This window comes from Entelurus aequoreus, linkage group LG14, assembly GCF_033978785.1.
Source record: "Entelurus aequoreus isolate RoL-2023_Sb linkage group LG14, RoL_Eaeq_v1.1, whole genome shotgun sequence".
In the NCBI taxonomy this organism is placed as follows: Eukaryota; Metazoa; Chordata; class Actinopteri; order Syngnathiformes; family Syngnathidae; genus Entelurus; species Entelurus aequoreus.
Window position 1 is genome coordinate 24,843,758 of NC_084744.1, and position 17,862 is coordinate 24,861,619.

A 17,862-nucleotide genomic window follows, 5' to 3' on the forward strand; every position below is an offset into this window, starting at 1 on the left:
AAGCTTTCTTCTTTGCAGTCTTCATTGTTCATTAAACAAATTGCAAAAGATTCACCAACACAGATGTCCAGAATACTGTGGAATTTTGAGATGAAAACAGAGCTTTTTTGTATTGGATTAAATGGTGTCAGAATACTTCTGTTTAACTATTGACGTCACACGCATACGTCATCATCCAAAGGCGTTTTCAACCGGAAGTTTAGCGGGAAATTTAAAATTGCACTTTATAAGTTAACCCGGCCATATTGGCATGTGTTGCAATGTTAAGATTTCATCATTGATATATAAACTATCAGACTGCGTGGTCGGTAGTAGTGGGTTTCAGTAGGCCTTTAATGTGTGGGGAAAAAAATGACTGAAGGACAGCAAGAGATCAACAATACTGGTGAATAGTTACCAAAACTGCAATAAAGTCAGTTAAAATGAATCGTTGATAATATGAACATTTTTGGATTATTAAGATTTCCTAAGCGTATAAACCCATTAGACTTTGCTCATCAGCAGGTTTATGTAGTTTTCTCTCTCCTTTAGGATGTGTGTCAAATTATCAAAATCTCGTTGTTTTTCCATGAGTTCCCTCTGTAGATGGTGGTTGGTCTCCTCCAGCGTCTCACAGAAAGCCTAAACCAACAGTAAAATCATTTTCAACAAAATTAATTCATAAACTATGTATACGTGTGCACATTGTCCCCAAGATGTGGAGGCAGCGTGCTTGTAAAACTGTGTTTAAAGGCCTACTGAAACCCACTACCACCGACCACGCAGTCTGATAGTTTATATATTAATGATGAAATCTTAACATTGCAACACATGCCAATACGGCCGGGTTAGATTAGTAAAGTGCAATTTTAAATTTCCCGCGGAATATCCTGCTGAAAACGTCTCGGTATGATGACGCCTGCGCGTGACGTCACGGATTGTAGCGGACATTTTGGGACAGCATTGTGGCCAGCTATTAAGTCGTCTGTTTTCATCGCAAAATTCCACAGTATTCTGGACATCTGTGTTGGTGAATCTTTTGCAATTTGTTCAATGAACAATGGAGACAGCAAAGAAGAAAGCTGTAGGTGGGAAGCGGTGTATTAGCGGCCGGCTGCAGCAACACAAACACATAGCCGGTGTTTCATTGTTTAAATTCCCGAAAGATGACAGTCAAGCTTTACCATTGGCCTGTGGAGAACTGGGACAACAGAGACTCTTACCAGGAGGACTTTGAGTTGGATACGCAGACGCAGTACCGTGAGTACGCAGCTGCGGCTTCCAAACATTTGATCGCTTGCCCGTACGTGCGTGCCGCTATGTGCATGTCACGTATGTAACTTTGGGTACTTTGGGGAAATATATGTGCTGTATGAACTTTGGGGAGGTGAACGGTACTTTGGGCTGTGGGATTGAGTGTGTTGTGCAGGTGTTTGAGTTGTATTGGCGGGTTATATGGACGGGAGGGGGGAGGTGTTTGTTAACTAATTTGTGGCATGCCCTCTAGTCCTTCACTCTCACTTTCCTCATCCAAAAATCTTTCATCCTCGCTCAAATTAATGGGGAAATAGTCGCTTTCTCGGTCCGAATCGCTTTCGCTGCTGGTGGCCATGATTGTAAACAATGTGCAGATGTGAGGAGCTCCACAACCGGTGACGTCACGCGCATATCGTCTGCTACTTCCGGTACAGGCAAGGCTTTTTTATCCGCGACCAAAAGTTGCAAACTTTATCGTCGATGTTCTCTACTAAATCCTTTCAGCAAAAATATGGCAATATCGCGAAATGATCAAGTATGACACATAGAATGGACCTGCTATCCCTCTTTAAATAAGAAAATCGCATTTCAGTAGGCCTTTAATAAACAGGAAAACAAAAAGTAGCGCAACAGGGGAGTGCACAGTAAGCAGCGAAAGCTAAGACTAAAGAGAGTTTACGTCCATTAGTAGCGAAGTACAAAGAAAACACAGTTAAAGTTTAAAGTTATAGTCCCAAAGATTGTCACACACACACTGGGTGTGGTGAAATTTGTCCTCTGCATTTGACCCATCCCCATGTTCACCCCCTGGGAGGTGAGGGGAGCAGTGAGCAGCAGCGTACGCCGCGCTCGGGAATCATTTGGTGATTTAACCCCCAATTCCAACCCTGAATTTGTAACCCAGTTACAAATACAATGATCCTGCCCCGACTGAATGAGAAGGCCGAAATATAACGAAGCTTATTTGGGATTGGCAGCAGGTGAGAATACTGGCCACTAATCGCGAGCAGGTGTGAAAAGCAGTGGTGAAGTCACTTCAAGACATCAAACAGGAAATGGAAACAAAATAAGAGCGCAGGAAAGGAAGAAAACACAGAAAATACCAAAAGGAAGCCAGACCTTTCGTCACAGGTCATGACAGCACCCCAATTCCCCCAAAGGACGGATTCCAGAAGTCTCAGAGTACTACAGTACAGAGTACAGAGTAAAGAGAAACTGTGTTTAATAAACAGGAAAACAAAAACTAGTGCAACGACAAAGTGCACAGGAAGCAGCGAAAGCTAAGCCTAGAGAGAGCTTACAGAGAAGCACAAACAAACACCAGTAAGAAATACAATGATCCAGCCCCAACTGAATGAAGAGGCCGGAATATAAAGAAGCCTGACTCGGGTTGGCAGTAGGTGAGAACACTGATCACTAAGTGTGAGCAGGTAGTGAGAACAGCACTAAGAAGCAGTGGTGAAGTCACTGCAAGACAACTCAAAACAGGAAGTGGAAACAAAATAAAGAAAAGGAAGTAAACAGAAATTAGGAAATACCAAAAGGAAGTCAGACCCGACATCACAGGTCATGACAAACTAACTACTATATTATTAGCTGTGTGTTAAGGCTTTTCTTGAAACATTTTGCATGTTAAAACATCTTAACCATACAAAATTCTGACATTTTAATGCACAGTTGTCAAACTCAAGGCCTGGGGGCTACAGACGATCCAGCCTTTCACATTCTGCCTGCGAAAAACCTGTAAATTACTGCACCTGGTTAGTTCTTCATCTTTCTTCCTTTAAAGGCCTACTGAAATGATTTTTTTTTATTTAAACGGGGATAGCAGATCCATTCTATGTGTCATACTTGATCATTTGCCATATTTTTGCTGAAAGGATTTAGTATAGAACAACGACGATAAAGTTCGCAACTTTGGGTCTCTGATAAAAAAAAGCCTTGCCCCTACCGGAAGTAGCGTGACGACACCGGAGGAAGGACTGCTCATATTTTCCTATGAGAGAGATTCGGACCGAGAAAGCGACGATTACCCCATTAATTTGAGCGAGGATGAAAGATTTGTGGATGAGGAACGTGAAAGTGAAGGACTAGCGTGCAGTGCAGAACGTATCTTTTTTCGCTCTGACCGTAACTTAAGTACAAGGGTTCACTGGATTCCACACTCTCTCCTTTTTCTATTGTGGATCACGGATTTGTATTTTAAACCACCTCGGATACTATATCCCCTTGAAAATGAGAGTCAAGAACGCGAAATGGACATTCACAGTGACTTTTATCTCCACGACAATACATCGGTGAAGCTCTTTAGCTACTGAGCTAACGTGATAGCATCGGGCTTTACTGCATATAAAAACAAAACAAATAAGTCCCTGACTGGAAGGATAGACAGAAGATAAACAATACTACCAAACTCTGGACAGGTAAATAAACGGTTAAAGCTTTCCAGCTTGGCGAAGCTTAATAATGCTGTTGCTAACGACGCCATTGAAGCTAACTTAGCTACAGAACCTCGACAGAGCTATGCTAAAAACATTAGCTCTGCACCTACGCCAGCACTCATCTGCTCATCACGACCCGTGCTCACCTGCGTTCCAGCGATCGACGGTACGACGAAGGACTTCACCCGATCACCGATGCGGTTGGCGGCCCGGAGATGGAGGAAGTCAAGGTGAGGTCGTTCGGCTAGCGCGTCTGCTATCCTCAAAGTGCTCCTGGTTGTGTTGCTGTAGTGCGCCGCTAATACACCGATCGCACCTACAGCTTTCTTCTTTGCAGTCTCCATTGTTCATTAAACAAATTGCAAAAGATTCACCAACACAGATGTCCAGAATACTGTGGAATTTTGAAATGAAAACAGAGCTTTTTGTATAGGATTCAATGCGTCCGCATACTTCCGTTTCAACGATTGACGTCACGCGCATACGTCATCATATATAGACGTTTTCAAACGGAAGTTTAGCGGGAAATTTAAAATTGCACTTTATAAGTTAACCCGGCCGTATTGGCATGTGTTGCAATGTTAAGATTTCATCATTGATATATAAACTATCAGACTGCGTGGTCGGTATTAGTGGGTTTCAGTAGGCCTTTGAATTGTAATTTCTATTTACAATTTACATGATCAAAGGATATTGTAATGGACTGGAATTTAAAAGCATTCAAATGATTTGATAACTGTTTGAGTGGTAGAACACAAAAGGTTCAGGTTCATGCTTTCTATTCAAAATTGTGTCCATCAAGGGTCCATATTGGGTCCCATTTTATTTACTATTTGTATCAATGTCTTGTGTCATAATGTAACAGATGGCAAATTTAATTTCTATGCGGATGACACTGATTTGTTTTGTTCTGCTTCATCGTTAGCAAGGGCCACAGAACGTCTCCAATCTGCTTTTAACGTTACTCAGAAAAATCTTTACCAAATAAAACTTGTACTCAATTCTGACAAAACGTGTTGTGATGCATTGATTTGATTTACAGCTGAAATTGTAACTGATATATGTCTACCTCCTGGTTAAATTAAGTTCACTAACTAGCATGCAATTGTAGTTTTTAACCTAATATTTGATGTTGCAAGATATTCCATTTTAAAATAAGACAACACTTGTCGCACCGTAACTGTATACCTGTATACCTGTGTTATTCATTAATTAGTACAAAAACCAAAACCAGTAAAGTTGGCACCTTGTGTAAATCGTAAATAAAAACAGAATACAATGATTTGCAAATCCTTTTCAACCTACTGCTTATTCGATTGAATAGACTGCAAAGACAAGAAACTTAATGTTAGAACTGGTAAACTTTGTTATTTTTTGCAAATATTAGCTCATTTGGTGACATCAAGGATATCACCACATGGGCTCAGGAACACTTCAGAAAACCACTGTCAGCAACTAAAGTTTGTCGCTACATCTGTAAGTGCAAGTTAAAACTCTACTATGCAAAGCCAAAGCCATTAATCAACAACACCCAGAAACACCGCCGGCTTCTCTAGGCCCGAGCTCATCTAAGATGGACTGATGCAAAGTGGAAAAGTGTTCTGTGGTCTGACGAGTGCACATTTCAAATTGTTTTTGGAAACTGTGAACGTCGTGTCCTCCGGACCAAAGAGGAAAAGAACCATCCGGATTGTTATAGGCGCAAAGTTCAAAAGCCAGCATCTGTGATGGTATGGGGGTGTATTAGTGCCCAAGACATGGGTAACTTACACATCTGTGAAAGCACCATTAATGCTGAAAAGTACATACAGGTTTAGGAGCAACATATGTTGCCATCCAAGCAACGTTATCATGGACGCCCCTGCTTATTTCAGCAAGACAATGCCAAGCCACATGCTACAACAGCGTGGCTTCATAGTAAAAGTGCGGGTATTCGACTGGCCTGCCTGTAGTCCAGACCTGTCTCCCATTGAAAATGTGTGGTGTTTTATGAAGCCTAAAATACCACAACGGAGACCCCCGGACTGTTGAACAACTTAAGCTGTACATCAAGCAAGAATGGGAAATAATGCCACCTGAAAAGCTTCAAAAATTGGTCTCCTCAGTTCCCAAACGTTTACTGAGTGTTGTTAAAAGGAAAGGCCATGTAACACAGTGGTAAAAATGCCCCTGTGCCACTTTTTTGCAATGTGTTGCTGCCATTAAATTCTAAGTTAATGATTATTTGCAAAAAAAATATTAAGTTTCTCAATTCGAACATTAAATATCTTGTCTTTGCAGTCTATTCAATTGAATATAAGTTGAAAAGGATTTGCAAATCATTGTATTCTCTTTGTATTTACGATTTACACAACGTGCCAACTTCACTGGTTTTGGGTTTGGTATTTATTATTCATTCTTATTATTATCCATCCATCCATCCATCCATTTTTCTACCGCTTATTCCCTTTGGGGTCGCGGGGGCGCTGGAGCCTATCTCAGCTACAAACGGGCGGAAGGCGGGGTACACCCTGGACAAGTCGCCACCTCATCGCAGTCTTATTATTATTATTATATTTATTTAATATATTATATATTATATAAAAAAATAAAAATAAAATAAAATAAATAAAATAAAATATATATATACATATATATAATCTTATTATTATAATATTTTTTATTGTAAAACTCACCCTGCTTTCTTCCACACTGTCAAATGGGCCTGGTGGGTCAGTCATACACAGAAACTGCCTGACCGCATCACTGGGAACACACAAAGCGGACAATTGAGGTAATATGTTAATCTATTAGAGAATTGTATATCATGTCTTATGCCAGGCCATACCTGCTAATGATATGTTTGTGGTGAGTCAGGTTGTGCAGAAATGTTTGCAGGGCAATTTGCCTCTCTGCCAGAAACTCCTCATCATAGTTGTCTTTAAACCAACGCTTCGGAGGAAGAACTAAGTGGACGCTAGGAAACAAATCCTTAAGCTGCAACAAAGCATTCATTGAAAGAAATGTTGGAGGTTGTACAAACCCCAAAACCAGTGAAGTTGGCACGTTGTGTAAATCGTAAATAAAAACAAAAAACAATGATTTGAAAATAATTTTCAACTTATATTCAATTGAATAGACTGCAAACACAAGACAAGGTTCGAACTGAGAAACGTTGTTATTTTTTTTGCGAATATTAGCTCATTTGGAATTTGATGCCTGTAACATGTGGCAAAAAAGACTGATAAAGTTGAGGAATGCTCATCAAACACTTATTTGGAACATCCCACAGGTGAACAGGCTAATTGGGAACAGGTGGGTGCCATGATTGGGTGTAAAAGCAGCTTCCATGAAATGCTCAGTCATTCACAAACAAGGATGGGGCGAGGGTCACCACTTTGTCAACAAATGTGTGTGCAAATTGTCGAACAGTTTAAGAACAACAATTCTCAATGACATTCCTCAATGAGCTATTGCAAGGAATTTGGGGATTTCACCATCTACGGTCCGTAATATCATCAAAGGGTTCAGAGAATCTGGAGAAATCACTGCACATAAGCGATGATATTACGGACCTCCAATCCCTCAGTCGGTACTGTATCAAAAAGCGACATCAGTGTATAAAGGATATCACCACATGGGCTCAGGAACACTTCCGAAAACCACTGTCAGTAACTACTATTCAATCAGTCTATCCAATTGAATATAAATTGAAAAGGATTTGCAAATCATTGTATTCTGTTTTTATTTACGATTTACACAAAGTGCCAACTTCACTGGTTTCGGGTTTTGTATATAATTTTTTGTGCTCTACCAAACCTCCATTTACAAATGTATTATTGTATGAGTGTAGTGTGTGACGGGTCATCCTTACCTTGTTTTGGAGCCTGCAGAAGTCCGTGTATCTTCGAAAAACAATCCAGCTGTCGCCTTGACTTCCACTGACTAGAATCTTGTAAACCTAAGGCACAAAGGGCACACTAAATTCCTATACTGTATGCACTTTAGTGTGCACGGTTATATACACCTTTTAACACCACATGCAGCTTTATGTTCAAGTAAGACAAAGTGACATAACATGCATTCCGTGTGCTTTGGTATCTTACCGTAAACTTTGACCTCTCTTCAAGGGTCTCATGGCCCTGCAGTGTCAAGGTGAAGGGCAGTGGCGATGAACCTCCCTTCACATCGCTACCATTGGCGTCATCACGCGTCGGATCACCCCAGGGTCCGTCCTCTCTCTGGTGAGATGAGAGCTCACACTTGGCAGACGAGACGTCAAAATGCACGGAGGGCAAACTCTGACCTGAATCAACGTTGACGATCATCTGTGGGAGTGCTGGCGGGAGTTCACAGGCCCGGACCGCTCTACTCATACTAACTATTCGTGTTTGGATCACCAGAACCACAAAGCAGGTTGTGTGGAATATAGTGCATGTAAGCAGCAGTTAAGAGGTAGATGATTTGTCAACACTGTGTGCTTCACAGGTGTTGCCGTCCAGGTGTCCAAAGTACAGCCCCGCGGGACATTTTTTTTTGGCCCTCAACATGTTCTGAAAATTAAATAAATATTTTATTAGAGAGGTATATTAGATACAACACTAACAGCAATTTGCTTTGTGAACTATAACACAAAAGCTAAGATAATGTTTTTTTTTTTAAATAGTTTAGCACAGTAACTCTCAAACTGTGTGGCCTCCATGTGGTGCAGAGGTGTCAAAGTCGTTTTCACTGAGGGCCCCCAATTTTAAAAATTAAAATGTTAAAAAAAATATGGTGAGTTGCAATAATTTCACCTCAGAATTTAATGTAGTTTACTGTAAATGGAAAAACAGTACTGCTGTTTCTATGGTTAAAAAAAGGCAGCTCAGTTGCCAGCATTTTACTGTAAAATGTACATTTGTTGTTTTACTGTAAATAAAAAAAATGCAATTTTACAGTTAAATTTTGACACCTGAGCTGCCAGTTTGTTTTTATTTTGTTTTTATTTTTATTTTTTTGCCGCAAATCAATAGCTGTAGATTTTTCGGTGTATTACTGTAAATGCTAAAACGGCACCACAGTTTATTACAGTAAAAAAAAGTACTGTTTTTTCATTTAGAGAAAACTGCTGTAAAAACCACAGTAAATTTCACAATTTTACCATGAAGTCTATTGCTACTTTTACATTGCACAATTTGATGGATAACTTGCTTTGAAATAATAATTATTAGTATTTATTTCTATTTAAAAAATGGTTTGAATGTTCGATAATATATTTTTGCATAATTAGACAATATTTAAGTTAGCATAATTTGCAATTACATGGAGTATTTTTTTCTCCCAAAAATAGAAAGAAAGAATAAATTTAGAAAGAAAAGTTACAATACTTTATTGATACATATTATTTCTAGGCTTTCGAGGGCCAAATAAAATGAAGTGGCGGGCCACATTTGGCCCCCGGGACTTGAGTTTGACACCTGTGACCTAGTGGTACACCAAATAATCACTTGATTAAAGTACAGTGTTTTATTTTCTTATATTCAAACACTGTGTTACTGTTCAACTTGTGTGTAATGTTACAGTGGCCAAAAATATTAAATATACGTATTATGAATAGAGTAGTGAAGCTGTATATTTTTATCTATTTGTATTGATAATTAAGTTAAGAAACATCCATTAATACTTTATTAAAATTTTAGCACAACATAATTGTATAGAAATACATTTTCATTCAGTTATTTTACAGTCCCTTCTTATGAGGTATATTTGGTTAGTACTTATTTTTTCTAATGAGCCTGACCTAAACCTAAAGTTTGTGTTAATAAATAATAATATTTGTGATAAACACATGGTTTCATATCATTGACAAGGTTGTGAACTGTAAGTAGGTTAGATGTAATTCTTGAATACGATTACAATCACGAGTAAGAGGACTATTTCAGTGTTAATATTTGAGGAGGGAACCGGGACCCTCTGTAGTGGGTCGTACTAAAATATTTTGACCGATTTTTGAGCGCTGTGTGTAATGTTCTATATTCTCAATGGAACATTTAAAGGTTTGGTGTTGTTTACTGGCGTCATATTGCAGTCTATACGTATCTCTTATGTGTGACTGCCATCTACTGGTCACACTTATCATGACACAATGTGCCAAATAAAATAGCTTTGAGGTCGGTTAGCACAACCAGAATTATTCCGTACATTAGGCGCACCGGGTTATAAGGCGCGCTGTCGATTTTTGAGAAAATGAAAGGATTTTAAGTGTGTCTGAAAAATACGGTAAATGTATAATCGCCACGATTTTTTTTTACATTATCATATTGTATGCCAACAAACTGTGGGGAAATGTGGGTGACAAACCAATATTAAAAGGGTCATATGATTTTTTTCTACAACTTAAACAGTTCCTTGTGGTCTACATAACATGCAATGGTGGTTCTTTGGTCAAAATGTTGCAGAGATGATGTTTTACAGATCATCTTCATGTCGCTTTCTGACAGTTGCTTCAGGATGCAGTGTTTTGTGGGCGGTCTTATTTACTGCGTCTGCACCCTGTCACCTTCGTTGTAGTTTTTATCGTATCCTCAGTGAGTCCACTGTCAGATATAAGTTCGAAATATACGCTACTTTGTATTAGAAATGGCAACAACGGAAGGTGCATGTGCATGTACGAGCCAGTCTGCCCCACAACAAGAGGATAGAGAAATCAAGAGTAAGAGGACTAATTCAGTGTTAATATTTGAGGAGGGACCCTGGGCCCTCTGTAGTGGAAAAGTTGGGCCCCAAGTTCAAAAAGGTTTGAAAATCCTGTTTTAAACCGCTTGAAAAATAAATACATTGAAATCCCCACAAATGTGCTGTTTGAACTGCTGAGTTTCAGCTTTTATTTTCACTTTCATTTAAATGACATCAACACAGTGTGGGTTTACTGGAATTCCCTGCGGTTATGAAATTACAACTTTGACGTCTGGTAGGCCGTATGTTTATTACATACGGAACTAATAGTTCATAACAATTTCAAAAGACAACTGATAAAATAATAGATGATTCTCTTCCACAAGCCTAGGTTAGTACTTATTTTTTCTAATGAGCCGGACCTAAGCCTAAGGTTTATGTGTTAAATAAATAATACTATTTGGGATAAACACATGGTTTCATATCATTTGACAAGGTTGTGAACTGTAAGTAGGTTAGATGTAGGGCTGCAACTAACGATTAATTTGATAATCGATTAATCTGTCGATTATTACTTCGATTAATCGATTAATAATCAGATTAAAGAGACAAACTACATTTATAAATAAAGGTTTATTTAAAAAAATAAATACAAATAAAACATTTTTATTTATTTTTAAAAAGCCTCTGCGCATGCGCATAGCATAGATCCAACGAATCGATGACTAAATTAATCTGCAACTATTTTAATAATCGATTTTAATCGATTAGTTGTTGCAGCCCTACTTAGATGTAATTATTGTATACGATTAGAGCTGCTGAGTTTCAACTTTTATTTTCACTTTCATTTAAATGACATCAACACAGTGTGGGCGTACTGGAATTCCCCGCGGTTATGAAATTACAACTTTGACGTCTGGTAGGCCGTATGTTTATTACAAACGGAACTAATAGTTCATAACAATTTCAAAAGACAACTGATAAAATAATAGATGATTCTCTTCCACAAGCCTAGGTTAGTACTTATTTTTTCTAATGAGCCGGACCTAAGCCGAAGGTTTATGTGTTAAATAAATAATACTATTTGGGATAAACACATGGTTTCATATCATTTGACAAGGTTGTGAACTGTAAGTAGGTTAGATGTAGGGCTGCAACTAACGATTAATTTGATAATCGACTAATCTGTCGATTATTACTTCGATTAATCGATTAATAATCGGATTAAAGAGACAAACTACATTTATAAATAAAGGTTTATTTAAAAAAATAAATAAAAATAAAACATTTTTATTTATTTTTAAAAAGCCTCTGCGCATGCGCATAGCATAGATCCAACGAATCGATGACTAAATTAATCTGCAACTATTTTAATAATCGATTTTAATCGATTAGTTGTTGCAGCCCTACTTAGATGTAATTATTGTATACGATTAGAGCTGCTGAGTTTCAACTTTTATTTTCACTTTCATTTAAATGACATCAACACAGTGTGGGCGTACTGGAATTCCCCACGGTTATGAAATTACAACTTTGACGTCTGGTAGGCCGTATGTTTATTACAAACGGAACTAATAGTTTGTAACAATTTCAAAAGACAACTGATAAAATAATACCTGATTCTCTTCCACAAGCTTAGCTTAGTATTATTTTTTCTAATGAGCCGGACCTAAGCCTAAGGTTTATGTGTTAAATAAATAATACTATTTGGGATAAACACATGGTTTCATATCATTTGACAAGGTTGTGAACTGTTAGTAAGTTAGATGTAATTCTTGTATATGACTAAAATCAAGAGTAAGAGGAATAATTTAGTGTTAATATTTGAGGAGGTGGAAAAGTTGGGCCCCACGGTCAAAAAGGTTTGAAAACCCTGTTTTAAACCGCTTGAAAAAAAACCACATACATTGAAATACCCACAAATGTGCTGTGTGATCTGCTGAGTTGCAACTTTTATTTTCACTTTCATTGAAGTGACATCAACCAGGGGCCCTGTTCCACCGTGTGCCTCACAATACGAAGGTCCTGAGTTCAATCCCGGGCTTGGGATCTTTCTGTGTGGCATACTTGCCAACCCTCCCGGTTTTACCGGGAGACTCCCGGAATTCAGCGCCTCTCCCGATAACCTCCCGGAAGAAATTTTCTCCCGATAAACTCCCGGAATTCAGCCGGAGCTCGAGGCCACGCCCCCTCCAGCTCAATGCGGACCTGAGTGGGGACAGCGGTGACAGTCTGTTTTCACGTCCGCTTTCCCACGATATAAACAGCATGCCTGCCCAATCATGTTATAACTGTAGAATGATCGAGGGCGAGTTCTTGGTTTCTTATGTGGGTTTATTGTTAGGCAGTTTCATTAACGTCCTCCCAGCGCGGTAACAACACACAACAACAGCAGTCACGTTTTCGTCTACCGTAAAGCAGTTCGTCTGCCGTAAACAGCAATGTTGTGACACTCTTAAACAGGACAATGCTGCCATCTACTGTATAGCCTCCGGAACACTGAAATTCAAATATTTATTTTATTTATATGTATAATAAAATAAATATATATATATATATATATATGTATATATATATATATATAGCTAGAATTCACTGAAAGTCAAGTATTTCATACATATATATATATATATATATATATATGAAATATATATGAAATACTCGAGTTGGTGAATTCTAGCTGTAAATATACTCCTCCCCTCTTAACCACACCCACATCCACGCCTCCCGCCCCCAACCACACCCCCGCCCCACCCCCGACACACACAACAAGAAGGAGACTATTATATATGTCTCCGTTATCCATAGGTTTATCTATAAGCCATAAAGTAGGCAGGCACGGAGCTATTGCTCAGCGTGTGTTTATTCCAGCCGGCACGTTAATACACTGACACACAACATCCATATTCCCATCATGCATTACTTCAAAACTATGGCAAGTAGTAATGTCCAAAAGCATAACAGTATGGTTAGAAAAGATGGTTAGAAAGATAGTGACAGAGAATAGAACGAGGATGGACAATTCAACCCTAAACTCACTCCTTTCCTGCAAATTAAATTTCACATATGCTGCCCATACCTATGCTCCTTCAAAGGCTGTGCTACTGGCTGCAAAGCATTGCACTTTCAAATATAACAATGAGTAGAGAGGAGTGTTATGTGTGTGTATATGTGTAAATAAATGAACACTGAAATTCAAGTATTTATTATATATATATATATATATATATATATATATATATATATATATATATATATATATATATATATATATATATATATATATATATATATATATATATATGTCTTAATTAGATTATCCAAAAAAATAGTGCTCGATACCGTGGTAGATTTTTTTTCCACACATATATATATATATATATATATATATATATATATATATATATATATATATATATGTATATATATATATATATATATATTAGGGCTGTAAATCTTTGGGTGTCCCACGATTCGATTCAATATCGATTTTTGGGGTCACGATTCGATTCCAAATCGATTTTTTTTCAATTCAACACGATTCTTGATTCAAAAACAATTTTTTTTCCCGATTCAAAAGGATTCTCTATTCATTCAATACATAGGATTTCAGCAGGATCTACCCCAGTCTGCTGACATGCAAGCAGGGTAGTAGATTTTTGTAAAAAGCTTTTATAATTGTAAAGGACAATGTTTTATCAACTGATTGCAATAATGTACATTTGTTTGAACTATTAAATGAATCATGTAGAAAACTGGAACGCAAATGGCGCGCGACTAAACTTGAGGTTTTCCATCAAGCATGGAGTGATAGTTTAATAACTTATAAACGCATGCTTACCTTAGCTAAAGCTAAATACTACTCAAATCTCATCCGCCTCAACAAAAACGATCCTAAATTTCTGTTTAGTACAGTAGCATCGCTAACCCAACAAGGGACTCCTCCCAGTAGCTCCACCCACTCGGCAGATGATTTTATGAATTTCTTTAATAAGAAAATTGAACTCATTAGAAAGGAGATTAAAGACAACGCATCCCAGCTACAACTGGGCTCTATTAACACAAATACGACTGTATATACGACGGACACTGCCCTCCAAAATAGTCTCTCTATTTTTGATGAAATAACATTAGAGGAATTATTACAGCGTGTAAGTGGGATAAAACAAACAACATGTTTACTTGACCCACTTCCTGGGAAACTTATCAAGGAACTGTTTGTATTATTAGGTCCATCAGTGTTAAATATTATAAACTTATCACTTTCCTCCGGCACTGTTCCCCTAGCATTCAAAAAAGCGGTTATTCATCCTCTGCTCAAAAGACCTAACCTCGATCCTGACCTCATGGTAAACTACCGACCGGTCTCCCACCTTCCGTTTATTTCCAAAATTCTCGAAAAAATTGTTGCACAGCAGCTAAATGAACACTTAGTGACTAACAATCTCTGTGAACCTTTTCAATCCGGTTTCAGGGCAAATCACTCTACGGAGACAGCCCTCGCAAAAATGACTAATGATCTATTGCTAACGATGGATTCTGATGCGTCATCTATGTTGCTGCTTCTTGATCTTAGCGCCGCTTTCGATACCGTCGATCATAATATTTTATTAGAGCGTATCAAAACACGTATCGGTATGTCAGACTTAGCCTTGTCTTGGTTTAACTCTTATCTTACTGACAGAATGCAGTGCGTCTCCCATAACAATGTGACCTCGGACTATGTCAAGGTAACGTGCGGAGTTCCCCAGGGTTCGGTTCTTAGCCCTGCACTCTTTAGTATTTACATGCTGCCGCTGGGTGACATCATACGCAAGTACGGTGTTAGCTTTCACTGTTATGCTGATGACACGCAACTCTACATGCCCCTAAAGCTGACCAACACGCCGGACTGTAGTCAGCTGGAGGCGTGTCTTAATGAAATTAAACAATGGATGTCCGCTAACTTTTTGCAACTCAACGCTAAGAAAACGGAAATGCTGATTATCGGTCCTGCTAGACACCAACATCTATTTAATAATACCACCTTAACATTTGACAACCAAACAATTAAACAAGGCGACTCGGTAAAGAATCTGGGTATTATCTTCGACCCAACTCTCTCGTTTGAGTCACACATTAAGAGTGTTACTAAAACGGCCTTCTTTCATCTCCGTAATATCGCTAAAATTTGTTCCATCTTGTCCACTAGCGACGCTGAGATCATTATTCATGCGTTCGTTACGTCTCGTCTCGATTACTGTAACGTATTATTTTCGGGTCTCCCTATGTCTAGCATTAAAAGATTACAGTTGGTACAAAATGCGGCTGCAAGACTTTTGACAAAAACAAGAAAGTTTGATCATATTACGCCTATACTGGCTCACCTGCACTGGCTTCCTGTGCACTTAAGATGCGACTTTAAGGTTTTACTACTTACGTATAAAATACTACACGGTTTAGCTCCAGCCTATCTCGCCGATTGTATTGTACCATATGTCCCGACAAGAAATCTGCGTTCAAAGAACTCCGGCTTATTAGTGATTCCCAGAGCCAAAAAAAAGTCTGCGGGCTATAGAGCGTTTTCTATTCGGGCTCCAGTACTCTGGAATGCAATCCCGGTAACAGTTAGAGATGCTACCTCAGTAGAAGCATTTAAGTCCCATCTTAAAACTCATTTGTATAATCTAGCCTTTAAATAGACCCCCCTTTTTTTAGACCAGTTGATCTGCCGTTTCTTTCCTTCTCTCCTCTTCTCCCCTGTCCCTTGCGAGGGGGAGTTGCATAGGTCCGGTGGCCATGGATGAAGTGCTGGCTGTCCAGAGTCGGGACCCCGGGTGGACCACTAGCCTGTGCATCGGTTGGGGACATCTCTGCGCTGCTGACCCGTCTCCGCTCGGGATGGTTTCCTGTTGGCCCCGCTGTGGACTGGGCTCCCGCTGATGTGTTGGATCCACTGTGGACTGGACTTTCACAATGTTATGTCAGACCCACTCGACATCCATTGCTTTCGGTCTCCCCTAGAGGGGGGGTGGGGGGGGGGTTACCCACATATGCGGTCCTCTCCAAGGTTTCTCATAGTAATTCACCGACGTCCCACTGGGGTGAGTTTTTCCTTGCCCGTATGTGGGCTCTGTACCGACGATGTCGTTGTGGCTTGTACAGCCCTTTGAGACACTTGTGATTTAGGGCTATATAAATAAACATTGATTGAAATGAACCAAAAATATGACTTATTTTATCTTTGTGAAAATATTGGACACAGTGTGTTGTCAAGCTTATGAGATGCGATGCAAGTGTAAGCTACTGTGACACTATGGTTCATTTTTTTTTTTTTTTTTTATAAATGTCTAATGATAATGTCAATGAGGGATTTTTAATCACTGCTATGTTGAAATTGTAACTAATATTGATACTGTTGTTGATAATATTCATTTTTGTTTCACTACTTTTGGTTTGTTCTGTGTCGTGTTTCTGTCTCCTCAATTGCTCTGTTTATTGCAGTTCTGAGTGTTGCTGGGTCGGGTTTGGTTTTGGAATTGGATTGCATTGTTATGGTATTGCTGTGTATTGTTCTGTTGGATTGATTAATTTAAAAAATAAAAAATAAAATGTTGAGATAGGCTCCAGCGCCCCCGCGACCCCAAAGGGAATAAGCGGTTGAAAATGGATGGATGGATGGGTTTTTAAATTCAAAAATAAATAAATCGATTTAAAAAAAAAAAGAGAATCGATTCTGAATCGCACAACATGAGAATCGCGATTCGAATTTGAATCGATTTTTTTCCACACCCCTAATATATATATATATATATATGTATATATATATATATATATATATATATATATATATATATATATATATATATATATATATATATATATATATATATATATATATTAGAGATGCGCGGTTTGCGGCCACAACCGCGGACTCCGCGGATTAGGTGAATGCATGACGAAAAAAATAGATTTTAAATAGATTCGGGCGGGTGGCGGTTGAACCAATTCAGAAAAAAAAAATACATACTTAAATGTTGTTACCCACATACGAAAAACGAGCAGCCCTCTTTGAAACAGGCAATTATTCATCAGGCACTGCTGCAGCTGTCACGCCAAATTTCTTCCCCCCTACAAAAGCCTCCCCCCCATTTACTTCCGGGGCTGCGTCCAATAAAGTCACAAAGTTGCCGGGGGTCCTTAACCCGCACGCGACTGTCCTGATTTGCGCCTGTACAAAAAAAAACAATAATCGATTTCTTCAGATTCCAGCAGCTGTCAAAGACGAAGTATCCTTCCAGCGACGGGCAGTCAAAGCCGAAGTGCTATCGATCGCTGTCAATGACCACGGAAATAAATGGGGGGGGGGGGGGGGGTAAGGTTTTTGTAGGGGGAATAAATTTGGCGTGACAGCTGCAGCAGTGCCTGATGAATAATTGCCTGTTTCAAAGAGTGCTGCTCGTTTTTCGTATGTGGGTAACAACATTTAACTATGTATTTTTTGGCACGCATTGAATGTCTCTGCTGCATTGGATCAGTCTCCTTTCTTTAACAGAAATGCCTTGCATCG

General features: G+C 38.8%; 1 protein-coding gene across 1 annotated transcript; it reads right to left on the reverse strand.

Annotated features, from left to right (window-relative positions):
• Positions 1-322: 322 nt before the first annotated feature.
• On the reverse strand, positions 323-7,740 carry LOC133664266 (sorting nexin-16-like). Its single transcript, XM_062068779.1, has 5 exons — positions 7,735-7,740; positions 7,531-7,617; positions 6,505-6,653; positions 6,353-6,422; positions 323-621 (listed from the first exon to the last, which is right to left on the reverse strand). The coding sequence occupies exons 1-5, from the start codon at positions 7,738-7,740 to the stop codon at positions 484-486; spliced, it is 450 nt and encodes a 149-aa protein (XP_061924763.1). The 3' UTR covers positions 323-483.
• Positions 7,741-17,862: the final 10,122 nt, after the last annotated feature.

What these genes read in the sequence shown, in the direction of transcription:
- LOC133664266 (XM_062068779.1), bottom strand. An exon ending in TCTGCAGGCTCCAAAACAAG is followed by an intron (nt 6,654 to 7,530) that starts GTAAGGATGACC and finishes GCTTTGTTGCAG; the next exon opens with CTTAAGGATTTGTTTCCTAG. An exon ending in CACAAACATATCATTAGCAG is followed by an intron (nt 6,423 to 6,504) that starts GTATGGCCTGGC and finishes GTGTGTTCCCAG; the next exon opens with TGATGCGGTCAGGCAGTTTC.